The sequence below is a fragment of the Emiliania huxleyi genome, assembly GCF_000372725.1.
Source record: "Emiliania huxleyi CCMP1516 unplaced genomic scaffold EMIHUscaffold_109, whole genome shotgun sequence".
In the NCBI taxonomy this organism is placed as follows: domain Eukaryota; phylum Haptophyta; order Isochrysidales; family Noelaerhabdaceae; genus Emiliania; species Emiliania huxleyi.
The window spans coordinates 428,718-444,774 of record NW_005201851.1 but is presented as its reverse complement, the minus strand read 5'-3'; the positions used below and the strand labels follow the sequence as shown (position 1 = coordinate 444,774).

General features: G+C 65.4%; 4 protein-coding genes across 4 annotated transcripts in view; 2 read left to right on the top strand and 2 right to left on the bottom strand.

The window, feature by feature from the left end:
- The window catches only part of EMIHUDRAFT_466659 (hypothetical protein), a gene marked incomplete at its 5' end in the record, with an annotated part of 2,157 nt that extends 687 nt beyond the window's left edge, over positions 1 to 1,470 (top strand). The window contains 5 exons of the mRNA XM_005792247.1: positions 53 to 183; positions 401 to 466; positions 549 to 713; positions 922 to 1,065; positions 1,147 to 1,470. Of these exons, the coding sequence (XP_005792304.1) occupies positions 53 to 183; positions 401 to 466; positions 549 to 713; positions 922 to 1,065; positions 1,147 to 1,371 (731 nt within the window). The 3' untranslated portion in view covers positions 1,372 to 1,470. The remainder of the gene's footprint in view (positions 1 to 52; positions 184 to 400; positions 467 to 548; positions 714 to 921; positions 1,066 to 1,146) is intronic.
- Positions 1,471 to 3,826: 2,356 nt separating this feature from the next.
- Positions 3,827 to 5,451, bottom strand: EMIHUDRAFT_108849 (hypothetical protein; the record flags this gene model as incomplete). Its single annotated transcript, XM_005792246.1, has 2 exons — positions 3,827 to 3,950; positions 4,874 to 5,451. 2 exons carry the CDS (start codon positions 5,449 to 5,451, stop codon positions 3,827 to 3,829), a joined length of 702 nt encoding a protein of 233 aa, XP_005792303.1.
- Positions 5,452 to 7,346: 1,895 nt separating this feature from the next.
- On the bottom strand, positions 7,347 to 7,998 carry EMIHUDRAFT_361276 (hypothetical protein; the record flags this gene model as incomplete). Its single annotated transcript, XM_005792245.1, has 5 exons — positions 7,347 to 7,441; positions 7,576 to 7,616; positions 7,650 to 7,800; positions 7,842 to 7,914; positions 7,963 to 7,998. Coding segments are annotated over 5 exons (396 nt in total), but the record flags the coding sequence as incomplete, so codon positions are not given.
- A 3,508-nt stretch (positions 7,999 to 11,506) lies between these two features.
- On the top strand, positions 11,507 to 14,757 carry EMIHUDRAFT_361274 (hypothetical protein). The gene is made up of 9 exons (XM_005792244.1): positions 11,507 to 12,266; positions 12,541 to 12,642; positions 12,906 to 12,927; positions 13,001 to 13,077; positions 13,273 to 13,643; positions 13,787 to 13,881; positions 13,960 to 14,006; positions 14,082 to 14,170; positions 14,253 to 14,757. The coding sequence occupies exons 1-9, from the start codon at positions 11,550 to 11,552 to the stop codon at positions 14,404 to 14,406; spliced, it is 1,674 nt and encodes a 557-aa protein (XP_005792301.1). The 5' UTR covers positions 11,507 to 11,549; the 3' UTR covers positions 14,407 to 14,757.
- Positions 14,758 to 16,057: the final 1,300 nt, after the last annotated feature.

Here is a 16,057-nt window from a genome sequence, read left to right as displayed (position 1 = left end):
ACCCCCCCCCCCCCCCACCACCCTTGAGCCGGGCACCGCCCCCCTCCCCGGCAGGGGTGCCGCTCGCTGCTGCAGGCGGGACTCAGGGCCGCCGCCGAAGGCTCCGGCGCCGCCACCGTGCTGGCAGAGCACCCGCTCGGGACGTTTCAGTTCGACTCTGCGCCCGAGGTCGCGCGGAAAAGGGTGCGCGAGCGGCCCCTCCGCCCCTCCCTCCCCTCGGCCCCTCCCTCCCTCCCTCCCTCCCTCCCTTCCCTCCCTCCCTCCCTCCCTCCCTCCCCTCCCTCCCTTTCCCGCTGGCCACCCGGCCCTTTCCCCCCCCCCCCCCCACCACCACCACCACACACACACACACACACACACACCCAATGCCCCCCCTCCCCCTCCCGCCCCCCCTCCGCAGGAGTTCGAGCGCCTCTACGAGCGGTCAGCCGAGGAGGCGGCGGAGGAGGCGCGGAGGCTCGAGCAGGCAAGCGACCGACACGCCCACGACACGCCCACGACACGCCCCGCTGCGACACGCCCACGCCCCGCCCCGCCGCGACACGCAGGCAAAGGCGCTCGAGGCGAGGCTGAGGGGGCAGCGGAAGGCCCTCAAGCCGGGCGGCAAGGCGGCGACCTTGCAGGCGCTCAAGGCGTCGCTGTCTGCGTCGGGGCTCGGCGCGGGCGACGACCTCGCGCTGGGGGGGCTGCCCTCGCTCGCGGGGCTGATGGAGGCGAGATCAGCCGAGATCGGCCGCGAGATCGGCCGAGATCAGCCGAGATGTGGAGCTCTCCCTCTCTGGCTGGCAAGAGGCGAGACCGGAGATCAGCCGAGATCAGCCGAGATGGGCCGAGATGGGCCGAGGCCGGCAGAGATCAGCCGAGATGGGCCGAGATGGGCCGAGATCAGCCGGGATCAGCCGGGATGGGCCGAGACGGTAGGCGCCGAAGCGTCCCCGCTCCGTCGGCGCGTGGCTGCGCTCGGCCGACCTCTCGACCAAGAAGCCGGCCGCCGACAAGCAGCTGACGCACTTCGACGGCCGGATGAGGGACGTTGCGATGCCGGCGAAGGTGCTGCCTTCCGAGGCGAGGCCGCGCCGGCACGAGAGACGGGCCGGCGGGGAGAGGGGCTGCGCCTCCTCACGCGCGGCCGCCGTCTGCGCGCAGGCGAACGTGCGCCTCTACAACTCGTGCCGCGCCCACCTCGTCCTGCTCGTCGAGCTCGAGTCGAAGATCAAGCGGCTCGAGTACGAGAAGGGCGTGCTGCTCGCGCGGCGCCAGGGGACGGCGCTGCCGCCCCTGCCGGCGCAGGCCTCGGGCGCGGGCAAGCGGGTGCGCAGCGACGCGGCGGAGCGGTCGGGGAAGCGCTCACATCACGGCCCTCGGTCGTGAGAGTACTGAGTTGACGCTCAGTTTTGGGGGCTACACTCCTCTACACATGACAACAGGTACCTTCAGTGACAAAAGCCCAGAGATGCGACGGTGTATCATACACTTTATGCCACCGTTGCATATCCCCGGCCACTCGACGACGCAAGCGCTGCGTCGCGATTTTTTTCTTTTCTCGCGATGTCCGCCCCGGCGCGCCGCCGCTCGCGCCGCCTCGCTCCCGCCACCACCGCCGCTCCCTCGCCAGACACGCCGCCGCCCACCCGCCTCCTCGACCTCCCCACGGACCTCCTCGTGCGCGTCGTCTCTCGCTGCGACCCCGCCGACATCTCTCGCGTCGCGGCCGTCTCGCTGCTCTTCCACGCCTCACTTGCGGTGGAGGGCATCCGCTTGTGGGCGCAAGAGCGCGGCTTCGAGCTGCGGGCGCAGCCAGAGGGCGAGGGCTGTGCCGTGCGGTGGCTGTGCTATTCGGCGCTGCTGTGCGAGTCCAACCCGCCGGCGAGGGCGGCGGCAGGCGAACAGCACAGCGTCTTCATCGTCGGCGAGGGGCGGCTCTCGTCGTGCGGCAAGACTGAGAGCTGGCGGCCAGGCCTCCTCGGTCACGGCGAGGGCGTGACGCGGCTCAACACGCCAACTCGACTCCCGACGGCGCTGGGCGGCGAGCGCGCCGTGAGCGTGTCGGCTGGAGAGTACCACAGTCTGGCCCTCACCGCCGGCGGCAGCGTCTGGAGCTGGGGCCGGGGAGGCTTGGGCGCGCTGGGCCACGGCGACGAGCAGGACCAGTGGCAGCCGAAGAAGGTCGAGGCCTTGATTGGCCAGCGCGTCGTCGCCGTGTCGGCTGGACGCTTCCACAGCCTCGCCCTCACCGCCGACGGAGCCGTCTGGAGCTGGGGCAATGGCTGGTATGGCCGGTTGGGCCACGGCGACGAGCAGGACCAGCTGCTGCCCAAGAAGATCGAGGCCTTTGCTGGCCAGCGCGTCGTCGCTGTGTCTGCTGGAGCCGGCCACAGCCTCGCCATCACCGCCGATGGCGCTGTCTGGAGCTGGGGCCGGGGCTACTTTGGCCAGTTGGGCCACGGCGACGGGCAGGACCAGCTGCTGCCCAAGAAGGTCGAGGCCTTTGCGGGTCAGCGCGTCGTCGCTGTCGCGGCTGGATACTTATACAGCCTCGCCCTCACCGCCGACGGCAGCGTCTGGAGCTTGGGCGACGGAGGTGGGGGCAAGCTCGGCCACGGCGACGAGCAGCGCCAGCTGCTGCCGAAGAAGGTCGAGGCCTTGGAGGGCCGGCGCGTTGTCGCTGTGTCTGCTGGAGCCGCGTACAGCCTCGCCCTCGCCGCCGACGGCGCTGTCTGGAGCTGGGGCTTTGGAGGCGGGGGCCAGCTGGGCCACGGCGACGAGCAGAACCAGCTGCTGCCCAAGAAGGTCGAGGCCTTTGCGGGCCGGCGCGTCGTCGCTGTGTCGGCTGGACAGCACCATAGCATCGCCCTCGCCGCCGACGGCGCTGTCTCTACCTGGGGCGGGGGCGAGCGCGGCTGCCTAGGCCACGGAGAGGACCTGTCGAACCAGCTGCTGCCCAAGAAGGTCGAGGCGTGGGAGGCGGGACCACAGTGAGAGCTTGTAATCGTTTGGTGGCTCAGCTGCACTAGAGGGGCTTGGAGAGTCGGCCATCCTCGGTGATCTCTCTCTCTCTCTCTCTCTCTCTCTCTCTCTCTCTCTCTCTCTCTCTCTCTCTCTCTCTCTCTCTATGTCTCTCTGTCTCTCTCTCTCTCTGTCTCTCTCTCTCTCTGTCTCTCTCTCTCTCTCTCTCTCTCTCTCTCTCTCTCTCTCTCTCTCTCTCTCTCTCTCTCTCTCTCTCTCTCTTCTCTCTCCGGCGCGCGGGCTTGGCTGCCGTCGGGCGGCCGGTGTGCCGGCGAGTGTCCGAGGTGTGCGGAGGTGTGCGGGAAGTGCCCTCTCACCGAGATGCCGTAGCCCTCCGCACACCTCGGTGGTGGATCATCTCGTCCTCGGAGGTGGATCATCTCGAGGACGGTCGCCGCGTTGAACATCACCCGGTCGCGTTGAACATCACCCGGAAATACAGATTTTTACAAACCACGCCCTCGCACACAAATGTACCCCTTTTTTAAAGCCGTGTCCCCGAAGCCGATCGTCTCCGTAGAGAGGTGTGTGTTATATTTGTTTACACACAATAATGTGTGTACTTATACCACCCTCCCGTAAGTGGTATTAGCACCGACCCAAAAGGGGGGCAGGATGGCCGATTCGTCGCTGACACCAACTGACTGGAGTGACGGGCTACGGTAGCCAAGCGCCATTGAAGACGCCGACCCGCGGGCGTGTCGATGAGCTTCTAACTCGATCGCGTTCTCGAGATACAGCTTGAGATGTGCGAGTTGGAGTGGCCTCACGGAGTCGGCGCCGCCACTCGGCGCTCTTCTGCTGGTTTGGCGATCCAGCGCTACTCGTCCAGACAGAGGCTGCCTCCACTCCTGAGCTGCTCAGGCCTGGTCAAGGCCATCCACCGGCATGCTCTGGGAGCGCGGATGCACACCAGCTCGCGCTGCTGGACCCACGGTGGCTGCCTTTGGCCACCGGCAGCGCCGGTGCGACGACATGCTGGCGGCGGTCTTCCGCAAACAAACTACTGTCAGGCGAGTGCACGACGAGATATGACCATGGGCGCTCGCATGTGTGCTCAGGGCACCTCAGGGCTGCTGGACCTCAGTTTTGGGGGGGCTACACTCTACACACGGCATACAGGTACCTTCACGTAAACGCACAACCCCGGGCCCCGAAATCGCACTTCACACACAAAAGCCCAGAGACACAGACAGGCTGATGACGGGCCACGCGACGACGCAAGCGCGCTGCAGCGCTGGCGCCAAGAGATCTAGTCCCGTGCCTCGTGGCTGCGAGGGCCAACCAAGGGATTCGGTGGGGTCAAATAGGGGCGTGGGGTCAACTAGGTACCTGGGCCGCAGGCCGGCGCGCAGCGCCACGCCGCCAGGCGTCCGCCGGAGGCCCGCCGGAGGCTCTTGCTGCGGACACATTCTGGCAAGATTTTGCCGCGCTCAGGCGCCCAGAGGATGCGTTGCGACGCCGGCTTTACGCTGCCTCACTCGCGTTCAGCTCTCCTTAGGCGCAGGCCGGTGCGCAGCGCCGCGCCGAAGGAATCCGCCGGGGGCCCGCCGAAGGCTCTCGCTGCGGCCATATTCTGGCAAGCTTCGGCCGCGCTCCTGGCGCCCTGGCCGTCGTTCCCATGCTGGCGGTCAGGTGTGTGAGTCGGAGAGTCGCACAGGTGCGGTTCGGTATGTTCAATATATTTGTGCCCACACACGTTTGTGAGAAGAGAGCCCATACACCGCACGCGCGAGGCCGCTGGCGTGCCGTTCGCGACTCTCGCCGCGGCCGCCGGCCGGTGCGAGCTGCCGACTGCGCGGTCCCTCGGAGCTCTCGCGGTCTCGGTACACAGCGCGGGGCGTCGCGCGGTTCACACAGAGCGCACGGTCCACAGCGCGGGTCTGTGTGTCCGACAGGCATCGGCGCTTTCTTCCGGAGGGCCGCCTCGTCTGCGTCTTCCTCGTCTGCGCCCTCCTCCCCGTCCTCGCCCTCCTGCGCCGCCGGCTGCTCCTCCGCCCACGGCGGCGGCGCGGAGTGCGCGGGCGCCGCGGGCGGCGCCGCGTGCCACACCCAGTCCGGCGGGTACGCGTCCTCGTCCTTGAGCATCACGGTGAAGATGTCGCCCGGCAGCTTGCCCGGCGGGATTGTGACCTCGAGCCTGTTCCCGCTGGGCGGTCGGACAAAGATGGTGTGCGCCGAGGAGGCGGTCTTCTCCGGCATCGCAAAGGTGTGAAACGACCACTCCGGTTTTTTTATGACGAGCTGCATGTGCTCCATCTGCAACGAGAGCCGGCAGAGCGACCGTTCGAGGCGCTCGAGGTCGGCGGCGCGCGCCGGCGTCGCGTCGCGGAGATCGCGAATGTGCTTGTCGCGCTGGTTGATCTTGAGCTGCTTCCAGTCGAGCTTTTGCTGCAGGTTCCGATTCTGAAGCTGCAGAGCCTGCAGGTCGCTGGAGGCTGCCATGCTGGAGGCCAACTGCCGGAGTTGGACGCAAGAAGAAAACGCCGCTTTTCCTCTGGGTTATCGGCTCCTATAACGGGGTCTTTTCATCGCAGCGCAAATCTATCGCAGCGCACTCGCCATCTGTGAGCCTAGCGCAGCGCGAACTCGCCGTCTGAGCCTAGCGCAGCGCGAACTCGCTCTGAGCCTAGCGCTGTGAACTCGCTCTGAGCCTAGCGCAGCGCCTCGGAAAACACCATTTTGGCTCGCCGACAAGCCCTCCGCGCCCCCACACCGTTAGGATAATACTTTTCTCTTTCTCTGAGGAAGCCGTCGCCCGCGCCTCGCCTGTCACGTGAATCGTGAGCGCCTGGGTTGTAAATAGTAAGGGGAGGGCTCCCAGGGCTTGGAGGTCTTTTTAGTTGCAACCATGATGATAGGCAAGGCGTTCAGGAAAGTGAAGAAATAAGGAGAAGAGGACATGGTTCGACCTCGCGTGCGAGATGTGTGTCGCGACCCCTCGTCGCGGACACCTCCCGACACGGTGTGAAGACAACAGTCAACACAACTCCTGGGAGATACCGGGGAGCGATTCTAAAATCAGGTCTGGCACTGGGCGAACATCGGCCGTCCCTCAGTGCTTCCAGCCTGCCCGCTTGAGTTTCCTCCATTGGCTCGAATTTTGCTTTGTAGAAAAAAGAATAGCGCCGGCCGCGGGCCGCCTGAGCGGGCATTTCGAAGTGGTCAGCAGTCTGGGAATACCTGGGTCAGCGCGATGGAGGCTTTTGAGTGGACGGTGAGCTTGCGGCCGCCCGCACGCGCCCGCATGTGACGGAAATTGCCCCGGGTAAGCTCGAGTGCCCGCCTCGTACCACGCACCCGCCACGGAGCACGCACAGTCCGCGTCAGGACGCACCGCGGCCTGCGCAACAGCCGCGCAAGCGCCTTTCGGACGACACCGCCTTTGCGCCGCTTTCGCAGGTGGCACGTCGCCGGGGCGCGGGTAGAGGCCGGTCCATCCGATAGTTGGGCGTCCGAGGCACGCCCGGCCAGCTCGACAGCGGCCAGTTCAAGTGTTATCTTCGAGCTTTGATACCGCTCTCCGGTGCGCCTCTCTCGCCGTCGCCCGTGCGAGCCGCCGCCCCGCCGCGCGACCCAGAGCCGCCCCGATCCACCGCCCGCCCTCCCGTCACCGCGCCACGCTTGCCTGGCCCGCCTCGGCACCGTCACGGCGCGCCTGCAGCGGATAGCGGCGGCCCTCGTCGCCGCAGCGGCACGGCAGCACGCACCAACGATACCTGTGCCTCGCAGGTACCGGAGCGAGGGCGCCGTCGCTGTCACGCGCTCCTGTGCGGACCCGCGCGCCGCGTGCGCGCGCCGCCGCGTGCGCGCGTCTCTCGCTCTCGCCTCATCGCCCACTCTCGACCGGCAGGCGGCTCTTCCCCGTCAAGAGACGAGGCCGCCCGGTCGTGGAGCGGCGATTACTGCGGCGATTACTGCGCCAGCCGAGTTTTCGCCGCAGCGTGGCGGGACGACACGCGCACGCTTGCGTCCGGGCTCGCGTGTCGTTCCGTTCGCGACGGCCATTACGGTCACTTGTGCATGTAGTTCCGCCTGTGCTTTTTTTGTGCACACACGTATCCGTGATCGCGTGACTGCGATGATTTTGCACTACACTCTCTCCCGCCGCGTCTTGATGCGCAGTCGCTTTGCACGTTCCATGCGTGCCTCCACGCGCGCGCACACGGCCGCGCCCACAGCTGAGAATGGAGCACTTGTGTCACCGGGCGGGGCACGCGCGGCAAGTGGCTCCAGGTCGGCACGGTTCTCGTACAGGGGGCTTGAAAAATATAGCAATCGAATGGCGATGTTGTTGCTCCTAGAAAAAAGCGAGCCCCGCTGGCGCGCTCCCCATTCCTCTAGCAGCACACGATAGGCATCACGAGTCGAAAGCCCTGTGTGTGGTATCCGCACGTTGGCACTCCCGTCGACGAGCCAGTCCTGTTTGCCTGGCCTGCGACGTGGGACGGAGCGACGCGTCGCGGGCGAGCACCGGCGACAACCGCGGCCACTCATGAGGCGAGCCTGGGCGAGGGGAGGGTAGCGAGGAGAGAGGAGGGAGGAGAGAAGTGTGCGGCCAGCCCGCACCGGATGGAGAGCGGATGGCGCTCTGAGAGCGCGAAGAGGAGCTCGTTTGACGGCGGATTTTCCCCGATTAACACGCCTTGGCGGGCCGGGGGCCCGGCCAACAATTTGGCGCCAGGTTGGGCACGTGCCCGACTGCGCCCTGACTTGGCGCCTCCCTCGGCGGCCGAGGCCGCTGTATCCTTGGCGCGCGCAGCGCGAGCGGCGCTGCGTCCGGCTCAGCCTCACCTACGAGGCAGGGCGCGTCGGGGCGGGTATTGTGAGCGCACAGGTGCTGAGTAAATGTAGTAGAGCGGCCAAATTCCAAGTCTCGTCGCCATTGTCGAATGTTATCTTCGCAAACTACTGGCCGACTCGCGGCGTCAGCCGGGCGCGGCTCTCTCGGCGCACCGCCGTCGGCAGAGGTGAGCTCAAACAGCGGCGATACCTCGCACTCAGCTCGCGTCCGCACCCGCCCGGCCGCCGGCGAGGGTGTCGCTGGCTGGCCGCGGCGCTGGACCCGCACAACGCGAGCCATCGGCGGCGACCGGGTCGAGGGCGAAATCGGCCACTCAAAACGGCGCGCTCAACCCAGGTATTCCCAGACTGCAGCGGGCATTTCGAAGTGGTGCGGCGGCAGGCTGCCACCGCTGCCCGGGCGCCCCGAGCGGCGGCGGAGGGCCGCCCAGGCCACCACCAGTGCCCCTCCCACCGGCGGCGCGGCGGCAGCGGCGCCGACCGCCCCTCCATGAGCGGTGGCGCGACGGCTGTCGTCGGGGCGCCGGCAGGTGCCGCGCGCAGAGGGTGCCACCGGACCGGCCGACGCGCGCCCGGCGGAGCCTTCGACGTCCACGGCGGGCCGAGCACCCCCGCGTCGCTTCTCGGCGCATTGGAGAGCAGAGGAAGCTGCTGGCGTCGCCGCTGGGATCGGCGGCGGCGCCAGCAGCGTTCTCGGATCTGAAGCCGACTTTGAGCGCCGATCGATCGATCTGAGGGCTGGCCGATGGGTGGCGCTGGGACATCGCCGCCGCCGCGGAGGCCGGCGGCGACCAGAGCAGCGGTTGGGGCGCGTGGCGCATATGTTACCTGCCAAGTGAGCATTCAAGTGTGTTTCGAGATTTATTCGAGATTTGAAACTCAGATGTTCGTTTCCAGTGGGGAGGTGCCAGACCTGATCTTAGAATCGCTCCGGGAGATACCAGGAGATACACGTGGATATGATGAGATACGGAGTCCCCACGATGTGTTCACGACAACCGCAGTGAAGCGTGAAACCGCAAATCGGACGGGGACGCGAAGGCGAACTTCGCGCTTCGACCGGCCGTGATCTGCCGTGATCTGCTGAGCGCTCGATTGGAACGGTCGAGGTATGGGTAGAGTACAGTAGAACCCCTCTCGACAACCTGGAAAACTGGCAAAAAAACTCACATACCCACTCCCCCCGCAGACAGCTCCCACATTTGCATGTATAATATTCTGTTATACCCTCATGGGGCACAAGACTGTACGGTCTGTGTACGGTCTGGGCTGCTGTCGGGCTGGTCGGGCTGTCAGGCTGGTCGGGCTGTCGGGCTCAAACAAGACTCGTTACACGAGCATCGATACTGTACGGCAGCGATACGCGCAGCTCGGACACCTGAGTCCTTCCTCACACAAAGTTGGCCATCGACCACAGCTGACCAGCGGCCGTCGACGCGGCGACCGCATGGCGCGTCGTGTGGCCCGCGCCGAGTGCGAGCGAGTTGGCTGCCGTGATGTTGCAGCTGGCGACGTAGGGGCCAGCGCGCACGGACGGCTCCGGAGCCTGCGTCGCGTGGCAGCCGTGAGACTCGTGAATGGCATCGGCGCAGAGCAGGTGGAACTGGTCGCGCCCACTGCGGAGCATCGCCATGCTCGACCAGCTCGAGAGGCGTGTCCCGGTCGGCAGGCAAAAGAGCTTGAAGACAAACTCGTCCGAGTCCGCAAAGGCAAACCAGGCGGCGAGCTGCGCCGCCTCGTCCGTGGAGGAGACGCGGCTCGTCGTGAGATGCACCGGCAGGGCGATCGCTGGCGCGACGAACATGTTGGGATGGCCAGTCAACTCGGTGGCGAGCGCCGAGCGTACGCACGGATCGTCCGACTCGAGCCGGAACGTCGTGATGCGAGAGGGCGGCAGCGACGTCCAGTCGAGCAGCTGCCTCGCAAGGGCCGAGATCTCCCGCTGCCACTCCGGCGAGGAGCTCGGGCAGCTGGAGCCTCGCGAGGCGGCGCTCTGCCCGTCCTTTATGAAGCGGTCGCCGTAGCGGAGGTGGACGGCGACAACACGCGTGCGCGTACGCGCGCGTGTCGATGGGTGCTCCGGGAAAAGCCGAGTAACGGCGGGCAAGGGCTTGAAGAGGGATCGCAGCACGCATCCGTACACGAAGGCGGCGCGCGTCTCTAGGCTCGCCGGCTCCACACCGGGAACCAGCCGTTGCCACAAGCCGAGCGTCTCGAGGTCGGCCAGCCAAGCCTTGGCGCACGCCCTATTGCGCGGCACCGGATTGATCAGCACGGGTGCTGAAAGGTTGATCAGGCTCAAGGGAAAGCAGCCCGTCCCCGCCTCGCCGCCGTGACCATGAAAGACCTGCCGCGTGCCCTTCCACCACGTGGGCTTGCCCTTCTCTCCGATGGATGGCAATCCAACCGGCGGCGGAACTTCGTACGGCGCGAAGGAGACAAACGGGCCTCTAAATGGCGTCTCGATGTACAAGTGGCGCTGCGTCGCCGCCGCCAGCATGTAAGCGGACAGCAAACCTGCAAGGTAATCTCCAAGGCCGATCAGCGGGAGGCTCACAACCACCCACTGTGTCTGCGGGTCCAATGCTGCGGCCGTCGGTGGAGCTGCATGGTCCCACGCGTCGCACGAGCTAACGGGCTCGGGCGGCGGCAACGCTGGTGGCGAAGGCGCAGGCGGCACGCGCAGCAACGTGGTGTTCGGCAACGGTGGTTGCATGCGCTGACGCTGCAGTGGTGACGCCGGTGTAGACGGCGGCGGGAGCTCCTGAGGTGGCGGTAAAAGCGAAGGCGACAATGGGGGTCTCAAAGCTTCTCCAGGTTGTAATGCAAGACGACTCACGAGCAAGAAGGCAGCAAACGATGCAAACGCGACGCTGCCAAATAGCCTTCGCGCGGACTTCATGCGGTAAGAAATGACACATCGTTGGTGCAACGCACTGCTCACGGGGCCATTGCTCACCGCTTCCGAGTCCTCAGCGGTATTGTCTTCTCTCGAGGGCAGATGATCCTCCGCTTGCGTGATCATGGCGATGTGCTGGGGGGCCCTGTGGGTATGGCCACGAAACGCGGAAGAAGAATTCACCCCGTTAAGCGCGCGAGGGAGTTTTGTTGTCGTGCATAGTTAGTAGCAAGACGTGCTCTCGACAGCTAAGTAAGGACTAAGTAAGACGCACTGTCCACTGATTCGCACTCATTGTTGCAATGTCATTGAGGCAGGAAAGAGCTCGCCGAGGAGTCGAGGGCTCCCGACCACGCCGGCCGGACCCAGCCAGGTCCCAGGATAAGGCACGCTTGCCTTAAACTGCCATGAAGAGCACTAAATTTGCGGTAAAAATCTCTTGAAAGCGCCACAAAATGTATTTGAAAAGCGGGCGAATTACATCTGAACGGAGGAAGAATGGCGAGCGAGAGAATGGCGGGAGAATCTCTCGCAAATGAACAGAAAGCGGGAGAATCTCTCGCAAATGAACAGAGGGCGAGGGAGGGCGAGACGATCGAGGCACGAGGGAGGGGTCCCGTACCACGCGGAATCGACCCTATCCAGTGCTCAAGTGCTCAACACACAACAGAGGGCGCAGTGAAAAACGATAAAACAAATCTTCAAACCGGGAATTCTTTTCGTGCGTTGCCTCTCTGCCGCATGAGTTGTTTGTTCTTTCGCTCGTGGAAAAGTAAAAGAAATCGGGTTTAGTTAGCTGCTCCTCCACGGACAAGTCTCCTCTCATCAACCAGGGCTCAGGATGCCGACCACCCGCAGCGAGGCCTTCCCCGTCGAGGGGAGCGACCCCAAGTCCAACATCGACCGCTACGAGAAGTGGGGCAAGAAGTCCGCCTTCGGAAAGCCTCACTCTGGCTCGCTCGGCGCGGCCGACATTGTGCCGGCGATGGAGGCGCTCCGCCGGACGTTTGCGTCGGAGCACACCTTCTCAAAGGAGTGGCGCGTGGGCCAGCTGCACGCACTGCGGCGGCTCCTCAGAGAGGGCAACCAGGAGCTCTGCGACGCCATGTACGAGGACCTGCACAAGTCGGCGTTTGAGGCGTACTCGACCGAGATGGGCCTCGTCGAAAAGGAGATCGAGACGGCGCTCTCCCACCTGGGCGAGTGGATGGCGCGGCACTACACGGACACCGCCGCGCTCAACACCGCCGCGCGCTCGTACACCGTCCACGACCCGCTCGGCGTCGTCCTCATCATGGGGCCGTGGAACTACCCGGTCCAGATGTGCTTTGCGCCTCTGGTCGGCGCAATCGCGGGCGGCAACTGCGCGCTGCTCAAGCCGGGCTCGTACGCGCCGGCCACCTCGCACGTCATCTCGCGGCTCGTTCAGCAGTACCTCGACCCCGCCGCCATCGTCGTCGCCGAGGGAGACCGCGAGGTGACGACGGCGCTTCTCGACCAGCGGTTTGACAAAATCTTCTTCACGGGCTCGGGCTTCGTGGGGAAGATCATCCTGCAGGCGCCTTCCTAGACACTTCCTAGACACCTCCTAGACACCTCGTGGGGAAGATCCTGCAGGCGCCAGCCCGATCGCCCCTGCGTCTGCACCTCCGCTCGCACCTCCCTTCGCACCACCGCCCCGCCCTCCTCCCCTCCTCTCCCCTCCTCCCCTCCCCCCTCTTTCGCCCCCCCCCCCCCCCTCGCTTCAGAAGGAGTGACCCCTCGAGCCGTGTGTCACTCCTTCTGAAGCAAGTACGCCAGCACCACCAGCATCACCACCAGATCACCACCAGGCGGCCGCCAAGCACTTCACCCCCTGCCTGCTCGAGCTGGGCGGCAAGTCCCCCGCCATCGTCGACCGCTCGGCCGACCTCGGCCACGCCGCCCGCCGCCTCGTCCGCGCGGTAGATGCACCCCCACCTGTACCTGCGTGAGTCCGAACCCGCGCCCGCGCGGAGAGTGGCGCCTACCGGCATCTGCATCCAGACTAGCGCGGGAGAAGGGTGCGCCTCCCTGTCAACGAGAGAGAGGGCGCTCGAGGAGACACGTGGCCACACTTCTGCTCCGCCGCCTCACTCCCGCCCCTGCCGAGCACACGAACACACGATGCCGCGAGCGCCCCACCCTCCCACCCCGCCGCCCCTCCCCTGCTGCTCAGGTCTGGGGCACCTTCATCAACGGCGGGCGGAGGGCGTCGTCCGGCGGTCTCCCACGCGCGGTGAGTCGCAGAGAAGGCGCGTCCCTTCCCTCTAGGCGGCCAGACCTGCATCCGGCCCGACTTTCTGCTGGTGCACGAGGCGGTGGCCGAGCCCTTCCTCAAGCTGCTCAAGGCGACACCCCCACAGACACAACTCTACAGACACACCATAGACACTCCGCAGACGCCCCACAGACACACACCACAGACACTCCGCAGACACTCCACAGACACACCATAGACACTCCGCAGACACACCATAGACACTCCGCAGACGCTTCACAGACGCTTCACACGGACACACACACCCTCCTCCCTCCCCCTCCAGGCGACCATCAAGGAGTTCTACGGCGCAGACCCGCAAAAGAGCGAGTGGTTCGGCCGCTGCGTCAACGAGCGCGCCTTCAAGCGCCTCGAGGCGATCGTGCGCGGCGCGCCCCCCAGCGTCGTCTACTCTGGCGGGCGGACCGACGCGGCGGAGCGCTACATCGAGCCGACGGTCCTCGACTACGGCGGCGACTGGCGCGCCTTTTCCAGCTGCGAGGCGATGCAGGACGAGCTCTTCGGGCCGATCCTGCCCGTCTGCCGCTACTCGGACCTCGAGGCGGTTGTCAGCTTCGTCAAGGCGCTCCCCACGGGCAAGCCGCTCGCGCTCTACTGCTTCGCGACCGACTCGGCGGTGGTGGAGGATGTCAAGCGGCGCGCCCGAGATGAGCCCGAGATGAGCCCGAGATGAGCCCGAGATGAGCCCGAGATGAGCCCGAGATGTGCCGCCGGGGGACGTCAAGCGGCGAGTCTTTGCCACGGGCTCGCGCGACCGCCACCCCCCCTCCCTCCCCCAGGCGCACCACCTCTGGCGGGCTCTGCATCAACGACTGCGTCATGCACATCGCCAACCACGACCTTCCCTTCGGCGGCGTCGGCGCGTCCGGGATGGGCTCGAGAGACGCCGAGATCGGCCGAGACACACCCGAGCTGACCCGAGCTCGCCCGAGGCCAGGCGCGTCGGGGATGGGCTCGTACCACGCGCACCGCTCCTTCCTCGCCTTTACGCACGAGAAGGCCGCGTCCTCTCGCCTCTCGCCCCCGCCTCTCTGCGGGCCCCCGCCAGCAAGTCTCTTGAGCCTCCCCGTCTAGGCCGTCCTCTCGCGCTCGCCCGCCGTCGACGAGTACACGGTCCTCAAGCCGCTGCTCGCCGCGCGCTTCCCGCCCTACGCGCCGCACAAGCAGCCCCCCCCCCCCCCCCTTCCGCTCCGCTTCGCTCTCGCTCGCGGCCTGATCACCGGCTCGGAGCCCCTCGCCGCGTAGGCAGTTCCTCGTCAAGCTCTTTGGGATGTGGACCTTCGACAAGGCCGTCAACGTGCACCGCTCGCCGGCCGTCGCCGTCGCCCTCCTCGCGTACCTCGCCTACTACGTCGCCACCGCCTACTTCGGCATGCGTCTCGCCGTCACCTTCGAGTGAGTGGCTGGCTCGCACCCCCCCCCCCTCCCCTCGCGCGTGCGCCTCGCCGCCTCGCCTCTCGAGGCGGCGGCGTGCGGGGCGCGGACAATGCCCGCAGAGGGCTCGCTCTTCGGGGAAGGGGGACGCTCTCCTGTGGACTGTGCAAGGGCGTATCGTGACCTCTGGTTTGTCGTCTGTGACCTGTGAGGGATTCGTTAGTATTGGTATTGCGGCGCTCCGTCTGTCCGCGTGTCCCTTGTCTCCGCGCGCGCGCACGCAGCGCACGTCTACGAGAGTTTTGTGGGTCGGCCGTGATACTGACACGGAGAGAGAGGCGTGTTGTGTATATATGAACGGAATTCACTTGATTTCCGAGGAGTAGCGAGTTCCCTCGTCTCCCCCGAGCCCCGTCAGCCCGTCTCGCTCCGCCCCCACCCTGTGATCGCTGATGCTCTCCCCGCTATGAGGAGGGCGCCTCTGGGGGTCTTAATTTTTAGTGCGTGTAAATGAATTTTAGATTTAGTGATAGTTTAGTGGATAGTGCGCTATTTTTAGTGTGTGTTCGAGTGCGTATATATCTTTAGAGCACAAATTTAGTACATACTTAGCACATATTTAGCACATATTTAGCACGTATTTAGCACATATTTAGCACATATTTAGTGTGTTTTAGCGCCACATTTAGTTCACTTTAGGTGCGGGCAGCTGCAGTACATTTAGTGTGGAGCACTTGTGGGTCCCGCATCTTTAGGAGGGCACGCAACTTTAGCACGGCTTCCCGGCCACACCACAGCTAGCCAGGGCCGCGTGCTTTGCTCCTTGGCTGCCAAGAATGCACCACAGCGCACAGGAGATGCCTGGCCCCTGCCCTCACGACCCAAAGGCAGGCTCCCAGTGAGGCTAGATATGCAGCCCTCCAGAGCAAGATCTCCCGACTGAGCACAGGCACAGATCGAAGGCACAGAACCGATTCCCGAGAGGAGGACCAGCACAGTTGAATGCTCCACCGCAAGCACCACCTCCGACCGCACAACTCATGCTGTGCCCGTGACCACCAGCTGTAATAGAGTAGAGGTGAGGGTCGGTCTTGAAATTTCAAAACCAATGTTGAACCAAAGGATGAAGGATCCAGACCACGATGTCGATGACAGAAACGGCCAAATGGCAATGATCCATGTAGTCACCGCAAGCAGCTTTACATACGCGTGTGCTCGTAGCATCAAGCATGTTGGATCCAGCCCCAGTCATGCACCTCCTCCTAAGAGCTAAGTGCAATGGCAAATACGGCAGCGCTGGCCATTCTTTTCCCTTGGTCTCACCGACTGTCTCACCAGGCAGGAGACGCGCGCAGGGGAGCCCGCGGCGGGCGTCGTCCGCGCGGCAAGTCGCGCGGCCTGCGGCTCGCGCTCAGTTGGCCTCCATGTACTCCGGGTGGAGCGCAAGGCCAGTCATGAAAGTGACCGTGCTTGGGTCGAGAGCGGCCATCACACTCACCGGTCGGTGGCCGGCGGTCTGGTACTTGTCGGCCTGCGGGTACGGCTTGTAGAAGGGGTTGGGCACTTCGCCGTTGCGCAGGAGGCCTGCGAGGGCGAGGGTCGGCATCGCCTCGTTGCCGAGCACCTGCCCATCGTAGACGTTGACGATGGCAGAGATCTGATCGGCCCAGTAGCCG

What these genes read in the sequence shown, in the direction of transcription:
- EMIHUDRAFT_361274 (XM_005792244.1), top strand. Translation starts at nt 11,550, where the DNA reads ATGCCGACCACCCGCAGCGAGGCCTTCCCCGTCGAGGGGAGCGACCCC. An exon ending in CGTCGGCGCGTCCGGGATGG is followed by an intron (nt 13,882 to 13,959) that starts GCTCGAGAGACG and finishes CGTCGGGGATGG; the next exon opens with GCTCGTACCACGCGCACCGC. An exon ending in CCGCCCTACGCGCCGCACAA is followed by an intron (nt 14,171 to 14,252) that starts GCAGCCCCCCCC and finishes CTCGCCGCGTAG; the next exon opens with GCAGTTCCTCGTCAAGCTCT.